Source organism: Triplophysa dalaica, chromosome 19, assembly GCF_015846415.1.
Source record: "Triplophysa dalaica isolate WHDGS20190420 chromosome 19, ASM1584641v1, whole genome shotgun sequence".
NCBI classification, from domain to species: domain Eukaryota; kingdom Metazoa; phylum Chordata; class Actinopteri; order Cypriniformes; family Nemacheilidae; genus Triplophysa; species Triplophysa dalaica.
The window spans coordinates 7,513,370-7,540,294 of NC_079560.1; the positions used below are offsets into that span (position 1 = coordinate 7,513,370).

The 26,925-nt window shown below is 35.8% G+C and overlaps 3 protein-coding genes across 6 annotated transcripts in view; all 3 read left to right on the forward strand.

The window, feature by feature from the left end:
• The first annotated feature begins 5,933 nt into the window (after nt 1-5,933).
• On the forward strand, nt 5,934-7,301 carry LOC130408332 (granzyme K-like). Its single transcript, XM_056731820.1, has 5 exons — nt 5,934-6,039; nt 6,148-6,292; nt 6,434-6,590; nt 6,670-6,924; nt 7,009-7,301. The coding sequence occupies exons 1-5, from the start codon at nt 5,976-5,978 to the stop codon at nt 7,201-7,203; spliced, it is 816 nt and encodes a 271-aa protein (XP_056587798.1). The 5' UTR covers nt 5,934-5,975; the 3' UTR covers nt 7,204-7,301.
• An 846-nt stretch (nt 7,302-8,147) lies between these two features.
• Nucleotides 8,148-9,873, forward strand: LOC130408141 (granzyme K-like). The gene is made up of 5 exons (XM_056731617.1): nt 8,148-8,352; nt 8,443-8,581; nt 8,917-9,061; nt 9,152-9,406; nt 9,488-9,873. The coding sequence occupies exons 1-5, from the start codon at nt 8,289-8,291 to the stop codon at nt 9,680-9,682; spliced, it is 798 nt and encodes a 265-aa protein (XP_056587595.1). The 5' UTR covers nt 8,148-8,288; the 3' UTR covers nt 9,683-9,873.
• A 3,465-nt stretch (nt 9,874-13,338) lies between these two features.
• rai14 (retinoic acid induced 14) overlaps nt 13,339-26,925 on the forward strand; it is a 29,016-nt gene continuing 15,429 nt past the window's right edge. For 2 of the 4 annotated variants that reach the window (XM_056731457.1, XM_056731460.1), the window contains exons 1-3: nt 13,345-13,397; nt 14,258-14,329; nt 25,398-25,528. In XM_056731457.1, coding sequence (XP_056587435.1) covers nt 13,380-13,397; nt 14,258-14,329; nt 25,398-25,528 — 221 coding nt within the window. In that variant the 5' untranslated portion in view covers nt 13,345-13,379. Of the gene's footprint in view, nt 13,586-14,257; nt 14,330-25,397; nt 25,529-26,925 lie in introns of all 4 variants that reach the window. The other 2 variants (XM_056731458.1, XM_056731459.1) reach the window with 2 other exon arrangements.

Genomic DNA, 26,925 nt, shown 5'->3' on the forward strand with positions numbered 1-26,925 from the left:
TCCACAATTTACGTGGCAACAGGTGGGTTAATTGTCTAATTTGAAGTTCTCAGGTCTAGTCTATAACCTCTATGCCAGGTCTCCTAGACAAGGTTAAAGACTAGTCCCAGACTAAAATCAAAGTTTGAGCTTTCTCAACTGAAAGTAAATTCCCTTGACATATACAGTATGTAATTGGCATTGTTTTGTCTCAATATTCACACCAGTAATATTTCTATCCAGGGCATTTTAAGTATTGTTTTTTACCCACCGTGCAAATAATATATTTGTGCAATAATAATTATATCCTCCAGATAGCACACCATCTACTTTTTATACAACATTTTCTGTAAATTATATTTCATTCTGCTTTAAATAGCACATACCTTACATTCAATAGTCTATTCCTATGTTTTACTTGAACATATTTACACACATACTGTTACTCTCATATCTTTATCTTATGTTTATTGTATCGTATTTCTTAATTTTTATACCCATAGGCCCTTATTTAAATCATCTGTGTACTGTATTATATTGTGTTATCTGTAATGGTCTCTGTGTACTGTTGTTTCTGTTGCTGTGTAGTGGATGTTCCTGTCACCAAAACAAATTCCTTGTATGTGCAAACATACTTGGCAATAAAGCTCTTTCTGATTCTGATTTTAATATAAGCGACTTCAATATTCTTATTTAAATAAGGTATAGCCTTGGGTTATGCTAAACCTTGTCTGTGAAACCTGGCCCTAAAAAGGTAATTTACCTGGACATTCGTTTTTTTCTCTTTAAATCCGTAGCAATACAAATTCTGTAATGACATTCCACAAGTATTACAAATACTCAGAGTTGTTGATTCCATCAATCCACTTACAAGTCCTTTGGTTATTAAGAGCATAGCAAAAACACTCAACTGAATAAACTGTATAAAAGCCCAGCAAACAATCGATTCACAACAGCTTAATGTTGTATTTATATATTTACTGTAAAATATGCAGTTAACAGACCCAATGTTATTCAGGATGAAACATTCTTTCCTCTCAAAAGTTTTTGTCATTTCCATCCTTAAACCTGGCGTTCCCGCAAAGCTACATTTTGAATGCTTGTACAATGCATTAAAAATTCTGCATGTATTTGATTACTGCATGTACACACGCACTGACTGAAAAGCAATTTAATACAGAACACTAGCCTGTGTGTATCTCCGCAGTGAGTTTAAACCTAGGTCATTTCTGGACATTTTTTAAATTGTATTTATATAACAACTTCTGTATCACTTTTTATTGTTTAGATTGAACTGCTAGGCAAAATGATATGTATTTGCAATTCATCTACTGTAAAGTCCAACATGACAGACTAAAGGGACATGTATTGCTTTAAGATCATTCTGCTCAAGTTGCTGTTTATAACTGAACTTGAGTTAACATGCATTTTCATGATATAGGGTTGCATATGGAACAGAGCAGCTTTGACGTTTTGGTGATAGCTCATTTAATGTTCATTGGGAAAGAGTTGGTTGGGCAAGATGTAAAAAAATAGCAGTTTGAAGCAAATCATCTCTAACAGCCTTGATCAGAATAACCAAATTCGTGTGAATGAATTTGTGACTTTAGAATCTTTTACACTGTACTTTTTAACCCTTTGCTAAAAATGTAACTAAATTTCAACATTTACTTCTAGTCTAAGACAATGTCTTGCTGTTTTAACAAATACAGTACGCAGGTGAAGGGTCCTGTACTTCCCATGGAAACTTAATGTTACATTTTTGTGTTTATCTAAGACTTCATACAGCAATTTATTGTATGAGACATTAATATAAATGAATTGTGCTAATTGCAAATGAGGTCCTCAATGATCGTTCTATCATCCGAACATAAGTTTGCATTTTTTTTAATAAAAAATAAGTTGAGTTGAGTATCATGCACTGTCTTAAAGAATGATTGGCTTAGTTGGTTTCCTCAGGCCGAGTGATGTTGTCACAGGTAGCTTCCCCCACAATGCCAGATCAAGTTTTTCATTTATTCTTCTGAAATCCCATTCAATCCTTTTATTTCCACAAGGAAATCAAATCCCATGTGTAATAAACAAGGGCATTTCTTGACCTGCATTTGTGTCTGTAGATTGGCACTTGGTCTCTAATTGATTATGTTCAACAAGCTGCATGTCGACCCTAACTGATTCTACTGTAAGGACCCAGAGAGTGAATAAATCTTATGAAACTGGAAATATCTGTTTTTATTATGGATGATTCATCATCCTGTTCTGTCAGAGAGACTGTGTCATTTCATTTGTATTACATTATTCATGACATACAATTTTTAGATAAGTCTGATCCGTTTGTGAAATAAGAGTTAATTACATGCCAAAAAGCAATGTGAAAAATGAGGAATGGAGGAGTTGAAACTGGTGCTGTGTCACTGTCACATTCTGTCTGCTAACCAATTCTGTCTGACATACAAATGCAGCTACTGAAATTGTTTCGTTTTATATACTGTATTGGGATAACAGGTACATGTAAAAATATTCGATCACCAGTCCTGTATATTTGGTTAATTGCATTTGCTTCTGTTTGTGTCTGAAATATATAAAATAGACATGTTTTACAAACGTTACTTTACATTGTAAAACTTTGCTGTAATTTTGCAGCAGGTTTGCCAGAAAAAATACTGTAGATTTGATTTTCCATTTTGTTTTAAACATAAACCTACCTAGTTCTTATTGTTTCTTTCATGATGCAAGACTAAATATCTTAGGTCACTTTTCTTGCTATGAACATGCATCGTGAAACAAAACAAAAACCCTTAGGAACAATGTTAGTTTTGCAGTGATGCTGTGCTAAAGCCAGAAATGAGACCCGTCTCTTCTTGCTTACTTTGAAGTGTTTTAATTTTGATTATATACACAGCTCGTTGGAATGCTTGATTCTGATTGGCCAGTCGAGACATTTGCAGGTTCCTTATTCCCAGATAACAACCTCTCAAAACTAGTTACACAAGGTAACCGGGATGCAGCAAATAATTTTGACCAGGGTTTTTTGACAATTTAAATGTACAAATATTTTTTAATAACATATATGACATTATATTTACAAATGAATAAACCAAATTGCCTGTTCGTTTCTTACCCTTAAACTGAAAGTAAATGGCTTTTCCTCCTGGAACGTCTCCTTTCGGTAAAAATGAGCTAATAAAACATTTCAAATTTAAAGTTGAACTCAAATTAAAAACAAGACTAACAGGAAAATATAAAGTTGGAATTAAATCTAAAGTAAATTACTGAGAAAACTACTGCAAAATTACAACCAAAAGTTGTTGAGGTTTGAAATTAAGCCTTTAAGTGCAAGATGAAAGGTGAAAAGTGCTTGCCTGGTTTGGATTATAAGCACTGAGATTGACAAAGTCAATTTACAAGTTACAACCGCCATTAACACTTGACTGAAGCCTATTAAATGCATCTATGACTAAAAATATGTATACAGCCGAAGAAAATATAAAGAGGCCAATTCAAATTATCTTAATTTGTTTCCTGAAATTACTATTTATAAGAATATGTTTAGATAAAATCTACTTATCAATATTAAAAATACTAACAAAATGTCTCCCAAATTTCCAATAAAAATAATGTACAATAAAAATTCAACTGACACTACTTGACTGGGGATAACCGCTGTATGAGTGAAGTGAGGATAGGGAACCCGCAATACATCCTGGTTAAATGAAAATTTGGAATGATCTCAGTGCATATATACGTGTGCTGTAGGCTCTGTTCAAACATTGATCTATCAAAGCATATGAATATACTTTATGCCATTAATTGCTCATTGTGTGTTCTTCTGTGTTAAGTGAGCAAATTAAGTCAAATGTTTATCTTACTTTTTTTGGGCGTTTTTGCCTTTGTTAAGACAGACAGTGATTTTTTTGAAAGGACAGCAAGCGTGGGGGATGATAGAGAGGGGGTGGGGTCAGGGAAAGGACCACGAAACGGGATTTGAACTCGCCCGGGACGCACCGGCACCATATGTCTGAGCACGAACCACGCGACCATTGGCTCTGACAATTGTTTATCATTATTTGTGATAATCCCAACATTCTGCTACAGTAGCTGTTTTCTAAACAATTATTGTATTTCATCTTATCTGATGATGAACTTTGGATCAGTGGTTAGCAAAGGTTGTGGGTGTGATTCCCAGGGAACACACGTACTGTAAAAAATGTATAGCTTGAATGCACTGTAAATCGCTCTGGATAATGATGCTGATTCTTATGATGTTGAAGCTATGCAGTTCTTTATGTGATTACTTAAACATTTAGAAAGTAAACTCTCTCATCTAAGAATTGTTTGAACATATGGTGCAATCTAAGATGATTCAAAAGATGCCAACTGTTTCTACAAAGTAATATCAACATCAAAGTGAAATTCTTGTTCTGTATCCAGATCCTTAAGTTTTGTATTAAATATTGTATCACTGCCCTGCCTCTTTTGTTCTTTTCTCGTTTCAGCTTTAAACTATTAATGTGATTAATCATTAAATGTCTGTATGTTCTTGCTCTAGTAGCTTGTTAAATTGAAAATGTTTGTTCCCATGCAGGTTAATACGTATACTCTACAAAATAATGTATATTTTTTAAGTGATGAGGTAAATATAACCTAATTATCATTGATAGATCTACAACATAACATCTGTTTCTGTTATCTGATCTGTAAGAGGCGAAAGCCATGGCATCTTTCGAATGCACTACACGAATAAGTGCTCTTATTAAAATGTATTTCTGTTCATGTACTGTACAGTACGTCTCATTAATTGAGTGCATGGTCCTTCATCTAAATGTTTGAAATGATCTTTGTTTCTGTCAGACTCATTTCTGTCAGCTTCTTTTTTGCTCCATAACTTTGAATTCAGTTTATGGCCTACATTTAAGTAAGTGTGGCAGAAAATACAGATAAATTACATTAAACAAGCAGCAGTTGTGTTTCAATTGTCATCAAATTAATTGCGACAAACAAAGGCCTAGAGCATTTTCACTTTTTCTTGCATTTCTTAAAGTTCCATCTCATGTCTTGGACTTTAGTCTTTTTTAATTAAATAAAATTACAGCTGGGAACTTCTTTAATGGTTTTCACTGAATGCATACATATTTGGATGTGATATAGTACTGCACGTCATGTACACAGGATGGTGGCTAATGTGAGAATGAAAAGTCTAAATTTCTATACTTTAGATGCACTGTATGTGTTTTTTAAGGGGCCAACCAAATAGATTTTTAAATATTGTTGTTGTGCTGCATTATAAAGGCTTTAGTCTGTAGTCAATAAAAGCTGAAAAAGTGTCTTTTATAGAGTTTTAAAATAGTCTATGTCAAAGTTAAATGTTCCTATTTGCAGTTTAGTAACTTAAATAGAAATCAAATTAAAACAAGCATGAAAAAAGTTTAAACTTCCTTCTGTCTTATTTTTACATGAGACTGAATAAAGCATTCATTCGAATCTCCAACTGTGATTCACACGTTTGTGGTTAGCTTGACGGGTGAATGCAGTCATATGTTCTGCTTTTAAGCTTATGCTTTGCTTCTGAAGGTGTGAAAAACAGCCGCAGCTGCTTTAGCTTCACATCAATCTATTTGAGAGGGGTTACACTTCCCCTGATGAGACTTCTCTTTAAATCTTCTTGTCTTGTGACAAACACCCCAGATTCTCCATCTCTCACCTTAAAGCTCTTTCATTTTTTAACCTTTATTTATTGGTAACAAAATTTACAGAAAGGGTCCGAAAAAAGTGTAGAAGTGTGGAATAAATTTGTGACAATTTGCAAAATTAATGTAACACGTTGCCATGCATTACAAAGGACAAAAACACCCACGCATAAACACCTTCAGATTGTGTGATCACAAACTAACTACAGTATCTTACTATAAGTATATTAAACAGCAGCCATTTCCACCTTTCTCCTTAGCTCTGTAAGAGGTCTGAGGCAACACATTGACTTTGTGTAGTACGGCACAATGGAAGTTCACAACTGCATGATTGTTTTTCACTTTTTGCTCTTTGTCTTTTTCAAAGTGGCAGGTAATCCTTTTTATCTGTCAAAGAGTTTGTATACTGTATCACATATCAAACTGATCAGTTTGTTTTTTTGATTGAATCTGTAACAGCCTTTCAAACCTTTTGTTCTAGATTGCTCTGACGTGTCTATTATTGGCGGAAAAACTGTGAAAAATAATAAACCATGGATGGTGTCTATTCAGAATAACCAGCGCCATGTGTGTGGAGGAATTCTGATAGAGAAGGAATGGGTTTTGACTGCCGCACATTGCAAACTGTAAGGCAGGGTTTATATACTAAGCAAATTACTGAGTGTGATGTTACTTTGGGATCCTTAAGCATACAGTATCTCAGAACATTTTAAATGTTCTTACATTTGCATTTCAGCACACTGAAGTAAATTCTTTTTTTTCTCCAGAACATTACAAAATACAGACTCTGTGACAGTTCTCATGGGAAGTCTGTCTCTAAAAAATAAAAAACGTTCCAAGTCTCAGCGTGTTGGGATCCTCAGGTATGAACATCACAAAGGATTCAATATGGTCACTAAAGAACATGACATCATGCTCATTAAAGTAAGTATGTAAATAAGTGTTTCGAAGTATAGGATTCTATCAAACAATGTTTAACAGTATATATTTTTTATTTCTGTAGCTAAGCAAAAAGGTGAAAGTGAAACCCAAAAAGCTCCCAAAAAAGGAGCAAGACATTCGAGGTGGAACAAAATGCATTGTGATGGGTTGGGGAATTACTAATTTAGAAGATAAGGATGGTTCTGATAAACTGCAAATGTTAGCGGTGAGAGCTGTGGACAGAAAACAGTGCAAAAATGACTACAAGGGCGATTTTGAAATTACAAAAGATATGGTGTGTGCAGGAAGCATGGAGAAAAACATAGGCACTTGTCGGGTATGTCTTAATTCGATCAAAGATTGTTTGCAAGCTACTTGAAAAGGAATTGTCAGAAAAAGAAACTGTGTCTTTATTTTTCAGGGAGATTCCGGCGGACCACTAGAATGTAAAACTTCCAGGAAATTTTTCAGTAAGACAAACATTGTTGGAGTGGTTTCAGGGGCAAGAGGGTGTGGTGATCCCAAGAAACCAACTGTGTACACTTTTCTTTCTAAAGAACATATCTCCTGGATCAATCAAGTACTTAAAAAACAATTCAGCAGCACACCATTTTAAAAAATAATACAAAGCTGTAGGCATGGTCAGGTTACATTTTGCTACATATGCCATGCCATATACCTGTATGACAATTGATGTATTAATCAATAAGTATTCATATAACGGATGTTGAATTTATAATTTTTTAAATCAATACGCAGTTTGTATTAAAACATTTTTTACAAATGCAATTTGATTTTATAGTTATAAATCTCCAGCAAATACTTTACTTTGTGCTTTATTCTCATCTTGTCATTGAATTACTTGATATTGTTGTCTTTATTGTTTGTCCTAACATTAAACACATTTCCCACCAAAGAACGTCAAGGATATGTCCATTTTTTATTTTGTTTTTGATAGTGGTTTCAGGAAAACACATGTTGTCCCACAGTTTTAAAACAATAAAAATTGATGACAGTTCTGCACTAAAAGGACATAATCTATGTGGGTTAACATTTACATTTAGTCATTTAGCAGACGCTTTTATCCAAAGCGACTTACAAGTTGGGTAAACAATGGAAGCAATTGGGTCAAACATTAGGACAATAAAAATCATAAGAGCAATAAAAAGCCTCACAAAAGTCTACTACAGTGTTCAAAGCCAGGTTTACTTTATCTAAACTTAAATAAGCATGCATTTTTTACAATAGACAACTAAGGCTGCACAAAGCTTAAAGTCCCCCTTTGGTGAAATCAAGTTTTTAATGTTGTTTTTGAGTCTATGGGGTATTTTTGACATACTTTAAGATAAAAGTGCAAATTCATCATTCATGAAAACTGCAGATTTCCAAAAACAGTCTCAAAAACTTTTATTTAGTAATCCAGCATCACTATTTACAGAAAATGTTCAGAAAACAGTGTGAGGGTGTTTTCTTTTACCAGGCATGGAACGAACTTGTGACAATGTGCAAAATCTGCTGCAACACATAGCGTGCATTACAAAAGACAAACATCCCCACGCATAGACACCTTCAGGTTGTGTTCTGACCACAAAGTAACTACAGTGTCTTCCTAGTGCATTATAAAGCCGTTATTTTCTCTTTGCTTTTACTCTTGTCTTAGTTGAATGTCAGAGGCGATACATTGACTTGTTGTAGGACACAATGGATGTTCACAGCTCTTTGATTGTTTTTCTTATTTTGCTCTTTGCCTTTTTCAAAGGGGCAGGTAATGCTTTTTATCTGTCACAGAGATTGTTTATAAATTTTTCATATCAAATGCATATGTTCTCATCTATTAAATTTCTTGTTCCTGAAGTTTCTATTGTTGGAGGCAAAGATGTGACGGAAAAAAAACATAAACCTTGGATGGTGTCTGTACAGAAGGACGAGCGGCATGTGTGTGGAGGAATTCTCATTAAAGATCAATGGGTTTTAACTGCAGCTAGTTGCAAAGAGTAAGTCAACCATTTTAAACATACAAATACATTTGTAATGTCTATATCTTGTGGCATTTTTTATGAAATATTATCTAAAAATCTTCCCCCTTAAGGTAATCCTCCTTTATTGTCCTTCCAGGTTTCTAAAAGTAGCTAAAAGCAAATAAGGTTGTGTAAAGAGCAGCTATGGTATAAAATTTTGTGTTCTTATAGGAAAATTATATAAATTAATAAATATATGAATGACAAGGAATTGAAGATTTCAACGTGCATTTAGGGATAGGGTTTTTAATGTGAATTTGTGTTCATTTTACTAAACACTTATGAAAGTTCCAAATTACCCATATTTTTAGACAACCACAAAAATCTGTGACAGTTCTTATTGGAGCTCTTTCTCTGAAGAAATTTAAAGGCTCTCAGCGTGTTGGCATTCTCGACTTTAAGTACCCCACAACATACAATCAGAAAACTAATCAAGATGACATCATGCTCATTAAGGTATAGATGAATTGCATGCGATTTAAATTGATAGAAATATGTTAACCATTTTTCACAGTATGCATTTAAGCACTGTCTTTATTTTTGCAGCTAAACAAAAAAGTGAAAGTGAAGCCAATACAAATCCCAAAAGAGGAGAAAGACATTCCAACTGGAAAAACATGTGTTGTGATGGGTTGGGGAACCACTGATTCGAAAGTTATGAGCCCCTCCGATAAACTGCAAATGTTAGAGGTGTCAGTTATGAACAGAAAACGGTGCAATCAATTCTACAGCGAGTATTTTGAGATTACAACAGATATGATGTGTGCAGGAAGCATGGAGACAAACAGAGGCACTTGTTGGGTATGTCATATTTTGATCTATGGCAAGCTCTTTGAGGAGGAACTGCCAGAAAAAAAGAATAACTGTGTCTTTGTTTTTCAGGGAGATACCGGTGGACCACTAGAATGTAAACTTTCTAGCAAGCTGCGTAGTAAAAGTAACGTTGTTGGGGTGGTTTCAAGATCAAAAGGATGTGGTGATCCCAGGAAACCGACAGTGTACACTTTTCTTTCAAAAAGACACATTTCCTGGATTAACAGCATACTTAAAAAACAATTCAACAGCACAACATTTTAAAAATGATACAAAGTCATAAATTGTCAGCATGGTCAGGTAACATTGTGCTATGTTAAAACAGTTGCTTATTTAGTTGAAACATTACTCACTTTGTTATACATCCTTAGCAAACATTTTACATTGTTTTTGACACTCTTTGTGGAATTACTGAGAATTGTAATCTTGATTGTTTATTGACATTAAACATATTTCACAACAAAGAACGCCCATTTATATTTCATTGTTTTCATATGATTAAAACACATGGAGGCAGTTTCTCTGCATAATTTAAAGTGTCAAAAACCAGCAAAGACCTCCCACAGGGAAGATGACAGACCTCATGCAGTGCTCAGAAGAGAACAACCCACACATTTGAAGACATGTGTCTGTATCCAACAAGTAATAAGTAATAAGGATTCATGCAGTGAAAAGACAGACTGATCAAATCTATACCTTAGATGCACTGTAAGTTTGTTTATGTGCCGACCAAAACCATAGATTTTTAAAATATTGTTGTTGTGCTGCATTATAAAGGCTTTAGTCTATAGTCAATACAAGCTGAATTATGTAGACTATTGGAAAATTCCATGACAGTTTTACATCTCAAAGACATCTTTCATTAAATGTGCAGCATGCAAGGCCACCTATTAAAAATTCTGTTCTGAACAGAAGACAGAATGGAGATGGTCCAAAAGCCAAATGTGCATGCAAAGACTTGAGTAAAATGCCAGTTAAAAAAGAACAGTACTACCCCCTCCTGGACAGACAACTTATAATTTCCATTCATTTACTTTAACTACTTTCAGGGAAGGTTCTCTCTGAGGCATTTCAGACACTGAGAGTATTGAGATTAATTTGAATTCAATGATCCTTTACTTACACATATTTTGTTCTCCTTTTTTAATTCAGTGTATCAAAGTCTTGTCAGGGACACTTAGATCCTTACAAAACCAAACTCACTAAATTGAAAGGATCCAGAAGTGAACCTCCAAATTTGTATATTGTAAGCAATTGCTGTGTTAATTTACCTTTTAGAAATGTTTTGATATTTTTTTTGAAGTATTATCAGCCTACCAGATCATACAGTCAAACAGTACAGATCTAGCGATTGCAAAATGTTGGTATTTATCTTTAAAGTGCACAGTATAATGCAAAATGGTGTCAATTTACAGTAAAAATTGTTTGGTAACATTACCGTTCCAATGCACAACATGCGGCTAAAATGACCCGCATTACGTTATTTCAATCATGGCTTAGTGTTTCTTAGCTGAGTCTTTAAAGAAATGTATTTCATCATTTAATATTCCAGGTATTCATTAAATATCTTCATTTATTAATCCAGAGTGTTATTATGGCTGGTCCTAAAGTCATTCTAGATTACACGCTGAAATGGTCTCAGAGTGTTGTGTGATGAACAGGATGAGGAAGAAGGTCATTCTTAGTCCTGTTGCAGGAGCACAAATGTGTAGTTGCCATTTGTGTGAGGTAAGCATTGAGTTGGTAATGTGAGGTGGCACTTGAAATGTTTTAAGTTAATTTGTCTATTTTTTCTTTTATTTGGTCACCACAGTTCACTTGATACAACTGCCAATCATCTCAATACCTGTCCACATTGTGATCTTAGTGGAGGATAAGTTGTCTCCACCAATGAAAATCATGCGGACTCTGCAGATTTACCATACAATGAAGTAATGTGGTGAGCTATGCAAGCCTTTGGGCTCTTTAATAAGCTATTTTGAGCCTCTAGGATATATTATGATGAAAAACTGAGCTTCGCCCCACTGATTTGTGACATATTGGTGTTCCAGTGCATTGCCTGCTCGGTGGAATCTGTACCTGCAGCTATAGTTATAGTTAGTGAAGTGAAGGGCTATGTCAGCTTAAACCTACATCAGACATTTTACAAACCATTATCCAGCCACTCAAAATCTCTAAGGGCATTAAACCAGTATATTGGTCATGCAGATGTGTTTGAAAGAGAAAACATTACTCGTTCGTCTTTCTCCATCTTTCTTGTTTCAATGAATATTCAAAAACATGTGGTTTTGACACAGGCGCTTATTCATTCTGTGTAGATAATTTGGTATTCTTCTGTTTGAGGCTGTGCAAATATTATTATAAATGAGGCTAAAATATAGCATTGTTGATAGATAATAAGGTGAAATGCTCAAATGTCTGTAGCTAATTTCAAGTAGTTGTTTTTTTAAGTGCTGGGAATGGATTTGATGTGAGCGATGTGACCAGTAAACTTGCGTTATTTATTATTCTTTCTCAGAAAAGTTAAGCTTGTTTTGCTACTTTGTCTGTCGATAGGGGCTGTGTTGTTTTTAATATGTTCTCCACACTTAAACATTCTTTTCATGACTATGCATTGATAAGTATCCTAAATACACTCTGTTTAAATATTATTTTGACTTTTCAGTCCATTGAGGCAATAGACCACCAAAGCACAAGACCCGCCACGTTAACAATGCGTGGGTTGGATGTTATTTCTTATAATTCTGACTGCAGATGTGTTGTAACTCTCAGGAAATTAGGGTGGACTGCTGGTCTGTCGAGTACCTCTCAGCGTAGTTAAATGTCTAGTGAAAGCCACAATTTCATTATACAGTATCAAAGGCTTCCATGTTAAAGCAGTTATAATAAAAAAGCCATAATTTTCCCCGCTGGTTGTATCACTAGAAAAATGAACATTAGAAATCACAACAGAAATTCAAATAGATGTAATGGTTATGTGTGTCTGCTGTTGTGGGATGTTATAGTGGATGGGAACCAGTACATCATACTGGAATATTTCCCATCACACACCACATAAAGGAATTTTGTGGAAGTCTTGTGGTTTTAATGGCAAACAGCTGATGATTTATTGTTGTAATTGTAATAAATCATTTACATTGTTATTCATTTACATATTTTGATATATAAAAATGGATCAACCACTTACTGTACTTACCGAGGTGCTGCTCTAAACTAAACATCACACGAGTGTGTTCATGAGTTGTGGTAGTGGTCAAAAAGCGCTGTACGTGACCGCCTCGTGGCGCTCTTGGAATCAGGCAGTCACCATGGGCCTTGTCCTCACGTCTGGCTTGTGACCCCGACGACACTTATGGTCCCAGTGGAAAATAGGCTATCACTGTCTCACCACTTCTATGAATAGCCTACAGTACAGGATCACACAGATATACATAACGTTACAGTACAGAATACATGATAGCTCCTCTCTTTAAAATGATTCACTTTTTATTCTCTAAAATAAACAACAATATAAATATTATTATTAAATTAACAACAGCAACAATAATCATACATTTTATTTAGGTTTTTTTACGATCATCCCTTATACAGGAAAATAACGTTGTTTGGTTATAAAGTGTAGCGTTTTTAATACAAATACCTTGAATATGTTTTGTATTATTACAGTATTTATTACTAAAAATACTGTGGTTCGACACAGTAGTATTTGTGGTTACAACAAATTCAATAACTAAACTGCTGCACTGTAGTGAACCCGCACTTGAGTTTAGTAAGGATTAGTTAACGTACAGTTTATAGTAACAAATTTTGTAAAAATGTGGGTATTTGTATTTTTTGGATATCCTGGTCAAATTTCCCTGTAAGCATGCACTCAACTCGTTAGTCACGAGGACACATGGGCGGTGACGTCACTGGCTCTGCCCGGGGAACAATCCGAGGAGGCAGCGCGAGCGGTGCTTGAATGCCATGGATCTTGTCGGTGAATAACTTTGCTCCTGTTTTCCATCCACTAGCTCACTGCTCGCATTTGCTGGCGTTTAGTTGTACCGTTTAAGAGTCCAAATGACACTAAATGCCTTATAAATCACATAACATCACTCGGAAAAGTGTGTTAGCAACAATCCCCTGAGGTCTGTTTGTCTGTGCGGCTTAACTTTTGCAAAGTGGGTAAGTGCAGAGAGCTGAGCTTCTCCCTTGTGTTTATTCTTTTACAGTTTTAACATTGTTTCATTTACACTAGAATGCGTGCACTTTCAACTGTAGCCTATGATGTCTTATCGTTTAAAAAAATGAAATAAGTGTCATTTCGCGACTACGATATACATGTCAGTGTTGTTTACAATCATCATTCCTATCAGCTATAGCTGGACACAATGTTGCTATTGTTCCTCATTGAAGCGCGCGGGCTGTCCTGTTTGCTTTTCTTATCTTGTTGGGGGCTTAACCGGTGGAGTCTCTCTGTATACTCGTATAAACATTCACTTTCCCGAGGAGACTCCCTAAGTGGATCCACCAATACCAGTAACTCCGGTTTCTGTGTATTTTTGGATCTCAAAGCGTGTCTGGGCTCCTGACATCCCCAACATTTTGCGCATCTGTAAAACACGATATAACTCGCATAGTAGTCTAGAGATCAAATTCAAATACACTAAATAGTTATAACAGTGCCACTGTAACTTGACCCACCTCTGCGTTTTGCCTCCAAACGTGTGGTCCTAGTTTTGCCATTAATAACATTGCAGTGCTTATTCTTAGTTTCCGCTGTATTAATGGACAGTTTGGTTTGGAATGTGTGTGCTTATGTATGATCTGACCACAGTGTGATTTTTTTTTTTTCAGGCATTTTGGGGTCAGCTGGAATCTGAATGGACTAATATGAAGAGCCTGAAGGCAAAGTTTAGGAAGAGTGATGTAAGTACTTATTTAACTTGACCATGTGTCCTTTCAGTGATGTTATTTTTTTCTTAACATTTGCAATATCACAATAAGGCTTACGTATTATTTGGATACAGTCTAATAGTAATGACGCCGCACACATGATATTTTTGGATCTTTGGAATCTGAGGTGTAGCCTCATTTAGTTCCTGTGAATGTTTCTGAATAAACAGTGCGTGAATGACTCACAATTAGACGTGTCTGTTACTTAAGTTTAATGACTGTCTCATGACTGGGAGTGTAATCTTAAAACTGAGAATTTACTCACTGCCAAATAAAGAAAAAAAACACCCTCAGGAAGTCCCTTCCAGCAAATGTGATTCAGCATTCATTTCTAAACCTATAACCTAACATCATCGGTTCCAGTCTGCAATATAAGAATGCTCTGGAATTACACGTTATTGTGTATAATTGCAAGTTTTGGCTTGCTTAATCACGGCTGCTAGGGCTAAGTCAGCGGATGATAATTATTGTTATTATTACATTTTTTGCGATCATCAAACCACAGCACTAAGCACAGTGTTTTATACCTTCTGCCAGCCTTTGGTCACTGTGGCATTTTGAACATTGGCACAAAATTTTGTTAATAGCAAACCATAGCCACATTCACAGCTCACAACGTTGAATTTTCTCCTTGTATGGAGGCTACATCACACTTTGCTGTTTTTTGTGTTCATAAATGGTGGGCGCTGCTTGCATAACTATTTGGTTGCCTGGAAACAATACTTTGTCATAGTTTTATAAAGAAATCAAAGCGCTTGGCTAATGCTTGGCTGTTACTTAAGTCTTCACAGACATTTATGATGAATAAAACTAGCATCTTTGTTGTGCGGTTGTTCAACTAATTGGCTTGTTTGTTTAGCTGTTCAGTTTGTTTGTTTGATTTCAGTATTTTGCTTTTTAAAACACGCAACTCGAAACACCCTTTTGTCTGTGTTTATTTTTGATTCTTTGCTCTGCTCTCGGCTGCCTTTTATCAGCGGCTTTTCCCTCCAGTGGCACTTGTAAGTTAACCCATATCCTCACCAATCCAAAGTCTTGTTTCAGTGCCTTGCCATAAAGGGTGTTTTTTTTGGAAAGAGTTAATCAGAGAACAAGAGAAACAAAATAACCTCTTGATTCTATTTTAAGTTTTGTGTGTCAGTCCAAAACTGTACAGGAATTTTCATGTAAGGCCAAACTTTCATTCTTGAGCAAAACAGGAGATCCGAGCTGCCAGGATAAATACTTTTATAAGACTCGCTGATTGCCGAGTTCTTGTTATGGTGACATTATTCAACCACCAGTAAATGTGTTTGTGGCCCCATTTGAACATTTACGGTGTTCCCAAAACATGGCATTGCTTAACAAAGAGGGATACACAGTGCTGCTATTATTATTACATGTTGGCATTTGTGGTATGTTCGAGAGTACCATAAAACCATTTTTCTAGCCTCTTGTTCAGGACAGCATGAGATTCCACTCCTTATGTGTAAGCTTAGTGTAGACCAGGTGCATTTTATCTTAGTTTGACAACTATTTGACTTCTATCATCCACTTCAAAGGAGCAAGAATAAATGGTTTGTGCAAGCAAACCTATTGGAGAAACATCTAATTTTGTTATGTTGACATGATGAGAACTGTCTTTTATCTGCTCACGAACTCACTTGAGAGTTGTACACATTTCCGTGCAGGGTCTGCTTAAGTCATTCAGGAAACATTTGGAAAACCTGCACTCAGTTTTTTATGTGTGCCTTGCATAAGTAAATCAATTTTTAGTGTCATTACAGCCCAACCTGTTACTTCACTAGATTACCTCTAATAACGTTTTTTTCCAAGGTCTTTTCATCAGTTTAACATAATTATGTAATCTTGTTAATAGGGTTCCTTATTTCCTCTGCGCCTAATTCAATTGCTTAAATAAATTAGAATACGGATGCAATGCAATTGAAATATCTTGAAATGTATCTTCTGTAACATTTTTGGCTCAATGCAATGTTTGTTTGCCGGTAGCTTTAACAAGAAAAGTGAACGCGTGCCAGCCGTTTGCTTTAGTTTTTATGAATAGTGCATTGCTTTTTATTAATAGTGCATTTGTTTGCTGTAACAATGACGTATCTAGTTGTCCTGATTTGTATAGTAGATCAAAATGGAAAGGGAAATGAAAACGAAAACGACCTTGATGAGTCTAATTTATCTTGAGTTGGAATTGTTGTGCCGTTTACCAGATATGGTTTTCTTGGCAGGATTAGTTGATAGAGAGATTATTTTCTCTTTAGTGTTAACTGGTGTTGAAAGAATCCATCATTAAATCTACATCTGGCGCTCACATCTAACGCCTAAACTGAATGTTTAGTTGAGTTTACATTGTTAATGTATTGGTTTTTTAATACCTAACATTTTACCCCATGAAAGTCAGATCGCAGATTGCAAGGGTCCTGCAAGTAGACTGGGTTTATCTCATCTGAAATGCAGGCATGTCCACAGCCCTTAATTTGTGCCCCCACTTCAGCCCTTTTGTGCATCCTGCAACCTTCAGCGGGATAAAACCCTCGCTGAAATCTGTCAAGGGAGATAGGTGATTTTATTCCTCACACAAATCTTGAGTCTGCAGAAAAACTTAATACCATCACAACGTTGTCAATGGTATTTTAGTTCACCTTAGGTCAGTTTATCTGTTCTGGGAAAGAGTCGAGTTGTCGAGGGGGGAAGAACGGTTGTCTGGATGGTGATAAGGCTAGCTGCGCTCTTGGTGCTTTGAAAACCTTGCAGAATTACCTCATCAGTAAGATATGGCTGCCAGGGGATTTGGAAGCAGGGTCTCTGCCATGTGAGGGTAAAGAACACAAACTTTCTTTACACTGCGTAACCTCAAGTGGCAGGGGCTAATGTCTCCTGTACAATATTTATTTTGCGGATTGAATTAGAGTCTTCGCTATTTTCTCAAACCCCATAGAACTGTTCACATTGAAAGCTGCTCAGAACAGAAATGAAGCATTCCCCCCGCAGCTGTATTTGCAGGGCCATCGCAGACTGGCCTGATGCTAATTCCAGTTTATCCTTTGCCGTAGTCTGACTCCTTTCACACATTCAGTAGGTCGCCGCCTCACGTGAGTTCCAAACCTTAAAGGTTCACCGTATGAAATTGAGCGGCATCTAGTGGTGAGGTTAAGAATTGCAGTAAACGGCTAACTCTGCCCCTCCCTTCTCGCGCTACGGTGGTTAACACGGAACTAAGATGTCGTCCATTTTTCCTTTCTTTGCTGAAGGAAATGACGTACTTAAGAAACATACTCTGTAGAGCAGTTTGTCTGTTTAGGGCTACTGTAGAAACAACATGGCAAATTGTGTGTATGGGGACCCATGGTCTATGTAGATCGAAGTGGCTCATTGTGAGGTAATACATATCGCTTCATTATGTAAGGTCTTACGATGTAAGACATCGTTTTGTAGATTATATTGCATTTCTGTCAATAGATCCTCCAAAAAAATACACATGGACCTTTATAGGGAGTGGGTCATGGTCATTAGGGAGTGGGTCATGGTCTGCCCTGACCATGGGTTACGGTCCAAAAACTTTTCCAAAAGTAGATTGCTTTATAAATAGCACATTCTATTGGCAGTGTCCTTGGCTGTGCCAAGAAAACATCTAATCACTAAAGATAAAAAAGAATTTGTTCCAAACAGGTTTCGAGAGCTTAGTCGACCTAGACCTAGCTTTCCTGTAGCTCAGTGGTAAGAGCAAGGTTGTGGGTTCGATCCCAGGGATTGCAAATACCTATGTAAAATGTATAGGATGAAGCAATGTAAGTCGCTTTGGATAAAAGCGTCTACCAAATGCCTAAATGTAAATGTAGTCAATGTCTATTGATTAATATCTCATCTGACAAGCAATACAATACAGTTTTCCAAACCCTCAAACGTTACAGCTATCATTCATTCTCTACCAATCCGAATTAAGCAGATAACCGCAGAAAATGCCTTGGACAACCAATCAGAGGGAATCTGGCAGCAGTGTAGTAAAGCGGATGAGAATGGGCACAGCACAGCAGGTATATGTATTAAGAAGCCTAGACCCAGCTGCCCAGCTCTTAGAGATTAACTAATGCTAGCTCAAACACACCCCTCCCCTTAACCTAAGGGCTCATGTTGACATCTATTCTGATTTACGTAGTACATGCTTTTGAATAAAACATCTGTTCCACTGTCATTTCATTTGTGTTATGCATGTGATAAAGAGCAGGGCTCTGTATCACCTCAGTGAAAGACACCTGCTACGAGCCTTATATTTTCATTTATGCATTTAGCAGACGCTTTTATCCAAAGCTACTTACATTGGCATTGTTAGTGCCATGCTCTAACCACAGAACCACCAGAAAGCTTCATTATGGTCTGTGCATAAATTGTGAAATCAGTTGCAGAATACTGTCAAAAAAACTGGTGCACTCAGTCTGCTAACCTTGGGGATTAAGTACCACTCCAAGATGCTGATGTCAGATAAGTATTTGTGTTGATTGACAGCTAGAATTTATCCAAATTAATGTGTTGTTTTTCAAAAATGTTTTGTTTGCTCTTATGGCAATTTTTCATGTATATTTCTAACTAACATTGCTTGGCCAATTCTTATTTTGCACACTGACATAAGAGATAAAAAGAGGAATTAGCTTTTCAAGTTCATGAGCGTAAAAACTTTCACTTTCGTTTTTTTTTTAAAGTTAGAATAAACTGTTTCATACAGCAGATCTATTATATGTATGTTTCATTTGCAGACCTCTAAGAAGTCATGTGCTTCTTTTCTTTTGAATTCTTATATCTATTCAAACTATTGTAAACTACACGGGAATGCTTTAAACAGTTTCAGCTGAAGGTTAGTTGAAAAGATGCATTGTTTTGAGACAAGGTTCATATGGTTGGTATTATAAGGTCCTGGAAGTCATAACTGCACAATTATTTCCCAGAGCCACAGATACTTGCCCCTTATATTACTCAGGTCCGCTAAATTTGGGGCTTAGACCACATCTCTTTGATTTATTTAGAGGTTAATCCACAGATGGTCTCCTAGTCCAACAATTTGTGGCTGAAAAGCTGTTGCTCAGAGCTTTGCACTTCTATGGTGCATTTATTCTAAATTGAAAACACCATAAGACATTTCTAAACAAAGTAAGAATTTACCACAAAATATGATTTGATCCAAATGAGGTATTTGGTTATATGAGTTACAGAGTATGCATTTAGAGAGTGCGGGCTGGGGAAAGATTCAACAAGCATGTTTTAGGCATATCTCAATACTGTGTGTGAAAATATGACAAAAACCCAAATATAAGAGATCAGCGGAGTGGCTTTAACAGCTGTTGTTTGTCTGCCGAAACCATGGACATGAGTCTGAATTGAGGATTTTCTCAAGTTACACATCTCTCAAACCCCCTCCACAGATCCGAGCGTTGCTTTCAGACTGTACGAATGGCAAAACACTAAATGGATATCCAGATCCTCCTATTTCAAGCTTAAGGACTTCCCTTTTCACTGGGGTTTTATTAATATGCCACATGTCTGAAAATCCAATAATGAGATTAAGAGGGAGATTATGTCTTTAGTGTACTTTCACCCTCCAGAACTGGCTTCGCTGATAGAGGCTGGTTGGATGGACAAATATAAAAAATAAAACAGATGGGCAAATGTTGGTGGTCATAGATGGTCACAACAGATATTAGGAAAAGAAAGAAGTCTTGAGTTCTGTAACTGGTTGATTGACCACAACGTGTACATTTATTATTAAACTTGAATAATTCCAAAATATATTAGGGAATATGTATTAGCTCCAATGCTATTTTTTAAGGTTTGACATTTCATGTTAACTACTCAAGTATGAACATGTTTACACAGTAGGTTACTCATTCCATTATTAATTCATTTTCAAAATAAGCAGATTTTTATTTCTCAGTGTTAATGAAAAGCGTTGAGGAATATTTAATTATTATTGTGTATTCGCATGTATCAGTGTTGATGTTCTAATGTTAATTTTATGATTTTTACGTGCAGATTGTTGAACATTTTTGTGCAGTCGTGTCCTTATATCGCTGCTACTGTATGTCATAATGATAAATAGTTTTGAATGTTTTTTTTTAAAAACAGGAATGTTATTTTCCAAGAATTGACCATTCACTTGTAATATGTCATCTCAGGAATTCGAGAAAGAGAAGCGGAGCACATTCTTTTGGTGCAACTGAGTGTAATGGCTCAAAGGCTGAACACTGTTTGAGCCAAGTGTGAACAGAGACGCAAGTGATAAGAGGTCATAGTCCATTCTGTTCTCAAGGTGCGCTGAAACAGCTTTTAAATTTGAGAACCCATTAGTTTGAAAGCCAAGCATTCTGCCGGCTAGTTCACATGAGCGAATATGGTATATGAATATTTGATCCATTTGGCTAATGTACAGAAACAGGTGATATAAAGGCATTAATCACAAAGTCAGTTTTTCAATTTAATATACTTTTTTTTTTAAACTAGAAAAAAATATTTTATTAACAAGAGTAAGAGTTAGTGACCCTTAACTTTTGGGGGCGGTTTCCCGGAAAGGGATATTAGGATATTAAAGTCGTTTTTAAAAACATACTTTCCAAAAAACATTACTGGTGGGCATCTTGAGACAAAACAATCAAACTAATATATTTGAAGATATGTCAGTGAAAGTTGTTTTCGATTAAGACACCTCTAACATTTAAGTTAGTCTGGGACTAGGTTTTAGCCCAGTCCGGGAAAACGGCCCCTTAATCTGTTAGTGTACGATATGTTTATGGTGCTATAACACAAGTTCAAATTAAAACCGTTTAATGTAAACCACTTGTTTTGTTTCCAGCCCCAAGTATTGCTTGGCTGAAGAGGAGCTTTTATCAGATAGAAGTTACATGTTTACACTGAACTATGGGTGGAGGTAGTGTTTGTGCCATGCGTCCATGTTCTCCAGTGCTTATTTAGTCCTACAGCCTTTTGAGATAATGCTAAGTGTTTCCTGTTTGTGCAAAGGCCCACCATGACAAAAAGGAAATCTCTGGGATATTGCTAAATGTGTAAAGTTGCTTTTGGTTTCTTTATAAGATTTAATTTACACTCTAAAAAAAGGCTGGGTTAAAACAACCCAATTTGGTTTATTTTGGTAACGGTTATTTTAACCCAGCCATTTGGGTTAGATCTTTGACCCAACATACTGGGTTGTTTTATTTACATCAACTATTACATTGCTGGTTTAAAACAAACCCAAAATGTTTGAAAATAATCACAGAATTCAAGAATCAAAAGTTGAAGTTTTGTTAAGGATCGAAATGCAAGACAAAAGGAATTCATAAAAAATTGCAATATTTTTATGCTCAATGAACAATAAAACAGCATATAAAAAACTTTGATGCAATTTATGTTTATACATATTTAAAAAAATAAACATCAATACATTTTGTAAATTTAGATTTTAACATATACATTAAGTCGTACAAAAAAAATAGTTAGACAACTTTCCACTTTGAAACTCATAACTATTTACAAAATACAATTAACAAAGTTGCACGAGTAAAATGTTTTATGGATGTGACAAAAACACTCAGAGAATGTATTTGTTACCAATATACTGAACCATTTATTTTATTTTACTAAACCCTTGTTGATAGAACTGCACTAATATGATAAAATATCAGTCTATTTACAAGTTTTCTATTTTAAGGAAAGGAAATAAACAAGCGTTATGGATGTGAAAAAGGGACACCGTATTCGGGAGGCAACAAACTTTGTAGGATTTCTGTGAACTAAAATGTACAAACCTGAAGCAATAATACCTTAACTTGAAAAGAGACCTCACACAGGTAATTGAACCACCAAATGTAGATAAGGTGCAGTTTGTACAGTAATTTGTTTTTTTTTCATGGTATTGGTTGACATTTGCAAGGAATGTATTAGTCCAAGAACTTTCCTCTTCATATAAACTCACAATTTTTTAAAAAAAAGCTTTAGTTCTTTCGGTTCCAATACTGCTTAACCTGACATATCCACGGAGCAGTCTTACTGAAGAGGATTCTTTTCCTGGGAGTTTGTAGACAACAGTGTGGTGTGCACTTTTGGAAGTGGATGTCCAGCAGGAAGGTTTCTTTATCAATTTGTTTATCTATAAAAAGAAAAAGAGACAAGAAAAGAGACAAGAGAAGAATGTAAGGAAACTGGCCTACCCAGAGCACAATGGATTATAATAAACATATAAAGAAGTACATTAACATTTTACCTAAATAAAGTTTACCTTTAAGCCTGTAATCAAAACATCCAAGTTCCAGTCTTCTTTCTCCTGTATATTAATATTAGCTGTTATTCTGCAACCTGTCAGTGGGGCAAAAGAAGAAGAGTGGGATATAGTACAGAAAGTGAAATACAGTCCTAAAAAATATTCTTATAAACGTTAACACAACTCTTCACTAATTCGACACACTCAGGGATAAGTAGAAGACTAAAATGACCAACAATTGTTTGTTTCATATACCCAAAATTAAATATATTGCACGATTAACCACTTGCGTTATAAGAGCCAGTGGCTATTCCCGAAGCAATGGCAGAGGTAGAGCTGCTCTCAGTGCTGATCCATGACCGCTGACAGCCTGAAGCTCACACCTCCGACAGCGTCTTAACAAAATCTCAAAGAGGCGTTATGTTTATATATATATCATCTATTTGAGGTCTTAACAACTACATTCTCATCTAAAAGACTCTTAAAACTACGTCCCATCAGCGAACAAAAAATGAGCTGGATGTTTGCTTTTTGACACAACGCTCTCTCGTGTCGACCTTAAACTAATATCAAGAAGAGTAAGTTACCGAACTAAATGACTCATAAGGGTCAGGAATTTCAAAGGGAAATGTTGACCAAAAAGGAAGTTTAAATGATCAAAAAGCTGTAAATTAGAACAACGTGGGCATAACGTTACAGACTACCTATCCAAAGCTAACGAAGCTAGATTGTAACGTTACTTTTCAAACCTAATGCGAACAGCCGAATTTTGCATAGTTTTGCATTTTTTTGATGTACAGTAATAGTTTTATACATTAAAAACACGTAAAACATAATTTTTTTCTCAGAATAACAGCTTTCCGTGATGAGGTGGATCAAAATGCCCGCGAAGGTAGAGTTTATCGGAGGCGTCAAGTAGTGGGAGGGGTAGTGGACTCGACTGGTAACCCAGCGTTTGGGTTACTCAAAAAATGACCCAACACTAAGAAAATAACCCAACAAAATGACCCAACAGGCTCAACCCAGCTGTTGGGTTTAACAAATAACCCAGCATTTTTTAGAGTGTAGGTTTTGAAATAGTTTCAATATACAAGTGGTCTGAAAAATCACTGTTTGGCTGATAATGATTATAGAAATTTTACCCCTTTAAAATGAAACTGAAATCTAATAAGTCTACACACTATAAAACTTTGCATAAATGTTATTGTGTCTATTTTAGATAAGCGTTTGGTAATCCTAATGAAGAATTGTTTAGTTAAATGAACTTGGGTTTTTCTGGGACTGTTTTAAGAGCATAGCAATAACTTTTGGCATGCTTATAAAAATAGCTGTGTTTGCATGCAAGTTAAGTATGCTACCGTAGAACAAAATGAGATTATACCTGGATTTAGTCTCTTACATGAGAGGGGATGTTAGAGAGCCATATCGATTTTCCAGACTTGTCTGTGTTGAAATGCAATCAATGTGAATTAGAGAACAATGCCGGTAATGATGTTTGAGTGCCCGGCATATCGCTTGAAACCAAATTCTAACTTTTCACAAATGTTCTTTTGTTTCATGGATTAACTATATTTAGTATCAGTAAATTGCAGATAGTAGGCCAAAGTCGAACAGTTCCCAAAAATATTTTTTGGCTTACTGTGGGTTGTGTAGTATTACACTGGACTTTTAAAAATAGTAACACACTTGCAGTGGCCTTTGCGTTTTGTCGGCTGACCCCAGCTTGCTTTTAGTCACACACTAGATTTATAGCAGTTGCATTTTTGGTTTGTTCAAATCTGTGATCTGTCAACCATTTTGGTACTACTGGTTTTCTCAAATTGATTTCCTGCATTCTAGAGCTTTCAGAGGTCATGAGTATTTTGGATCCAGTAGCTTTGGATCCTGTTTTATTGTCATGCACATTTGCAAGGACACTTTTCCGAAGTTTTCCTTGGAGTTGGCTTTGTTTGTAACAGTGAATAAGCCCTTATAAGGAAACTATTTCATCAGCTCCTTTATTGCATGTGAGGTAATAAAGAACTGGTCAGTGGTGGGACGATTCATGCCACAGGCATTTCACTGCCCCCAGGATGCTTGTAAAAGGTGAATATTTTTTTTTCACATGCTGATTTTGACCACAATGGTATTGTGGATTCACAGATATGTGTGTCAACGTGGGAAATGCGACAGACGAAAAAGTAGAATTTAAGTATTCAACATAATATTTACCATGTCAAAAATGATGCGTTAACACCTCATTCAAATCAGATTTCTCCCTATCCGGTGGCTTGTCGTGCCATTGCATCATATTTCATTTTGGAAGGTTTTTTTATGCAAGTTGTATCATGAGGCTGTTGCAGTGATTTCATCTGCATCACTCAGTCATGTCCTTTCTCGCTTTCTTTTGTCCCAGATCTCGCAATTTAAGTTCTTTCACTTCATGGTCTTTGACTTTTACTTTACTCAATTCTAAAAAGCCTGTGGATCAAGCTTGTGAAACGGGTAAGAAGGCTTCACGGCTCTATTATGTTTGGCTAACAAGAGGAGAATGCTGCAACCATGAACCTGAAATTGCTGCCCCTATTTTAAACAAAAAGCATTTTTTGCATACAGCGACCGCAAAACTCGATTTTGATATTATTAGTTGTTAATTTTCTAGATTCCATACTCATAATTGCTGGGCTGAAATCACAAGATATCTCATACTCTTGTATGAGTTGTTTTCTTGTGTGTCCATACATGATGTTTGTCTTATTAATGAAAAGGTTTCAAAATTCTGGAATTTTTCAAGCTGGTATACTAAGTATTTTCTTCCTCTTTTAGGTCCATGAATGGAACAAGAATGACGAGCGTCTCCTCAGTGCAGTGGAACATGGGGAGACGGACAAAGTCACTTCTCTCCTCTCAAAGAAAGGAGCCTGTCCCACCAAGCTTGACAATGAAGGCAAATCTGCGTGAGTACTGGGAACTGTGTCCGTCAGAAAAGGTTATGATGACACGCTCGCTTTCATATTGATCTAAACGCTGACCTATATTTTCTGAAGTCCATTTGAGGCGTGGGTAAAATGTTTGTATACTAGTGTTTAGAATAATTGTGTGAGTTTTTTTCATTCATTCATCGTGGGTTTTTTATAGCAGCTGAAATAAAATCTGAACCACGGTGAAACCATTTTGCTCCATCGTTCTCACCGTCAGCTTTGTTACATTACATTTATTTCAGATTTAATTTCTCCTTGTTTATCATTATAGGCACACAGATGGTGAAATTTGAATGCTTTTTTGTTTATGTTCATCCCGTTTAAACATTTACATTTATGCATTTGCACAAGCTTTTATCCAAAGCAGTTTACGATGCATTTAGGGTACATTTAATTGGTTTGTGTGTGATCCCTGTGATTCAAACATATGACCTTGGCATTGCTAGTGCCACAGTCTACCAGTACAGCTGCAGAAACCAAGAATAATGTGCAGAGTAAGTTTTTTGACCTAAACGGATGTTTGATGTTCTTTGTGTTGGCATGATGTTTGCTTAGAAAATGTAGAAAGTGTGCCTAATTATGTTTTAGTGTTTCGGAGCAGTTTATATGCTGTTTCTTTGTCATGGCAGAAATGAATAGGATTCGTTTTATTGCAGCCTTAACCTGAATAATCACTGTTTTGTCTCCTTTTTTGAAAAAATATTCATGTTGTAAAAACGAAATGGAAAGATTTTGTGAGAATGCCAGGAGGGTTTAATTTGCTCTCTTGTTGCTTTAAGAGTTTTTTCTTTCCTTACTTAATGTTAAAACCTTAATGTAATGTACTTAACACTAGAGTTTTAAATTTGATTTGTAAGTGATGCTTGCCCATTCAGATCTCGCTATTACAATGCTAGGGTGTCTTGTGCAATTGCCAGTGCCTCGCTGTCGGTTTGCTTGGATGTTGAAAGTTGTTTTAGCAGGGTTTTTCGGTTTTCTAATTAGTTGCTAGGGCATTGCAAGGTGGTTGCTTGAATGATCTATATCCAAGTAGGGTAAATTGATTAAATATTTATTTTAATCATTATTTATTAACATATTGTCGAGACCTCCGCTTGGAAGAAAACATAAAGACCTGACCTCTTGGAACTTTAATTGAATATCCCTGTTCTAGATGGTTGCTTTTTATTCCAGGTCAAAGAAACTTAACCCGAATATTCTTGTTCCTAGATATGGCTCGGGTCCATCATTTAATAGTGACCATGATAACAATGCACATTGTGAAAAGCGCTACATAAATAAACTTGAATTGAATTGAATGATACTTATTTACTTAAATATAAATATAATATAAATATATTATATTATATTTATTGAAAAAGCGAATTTTTTAC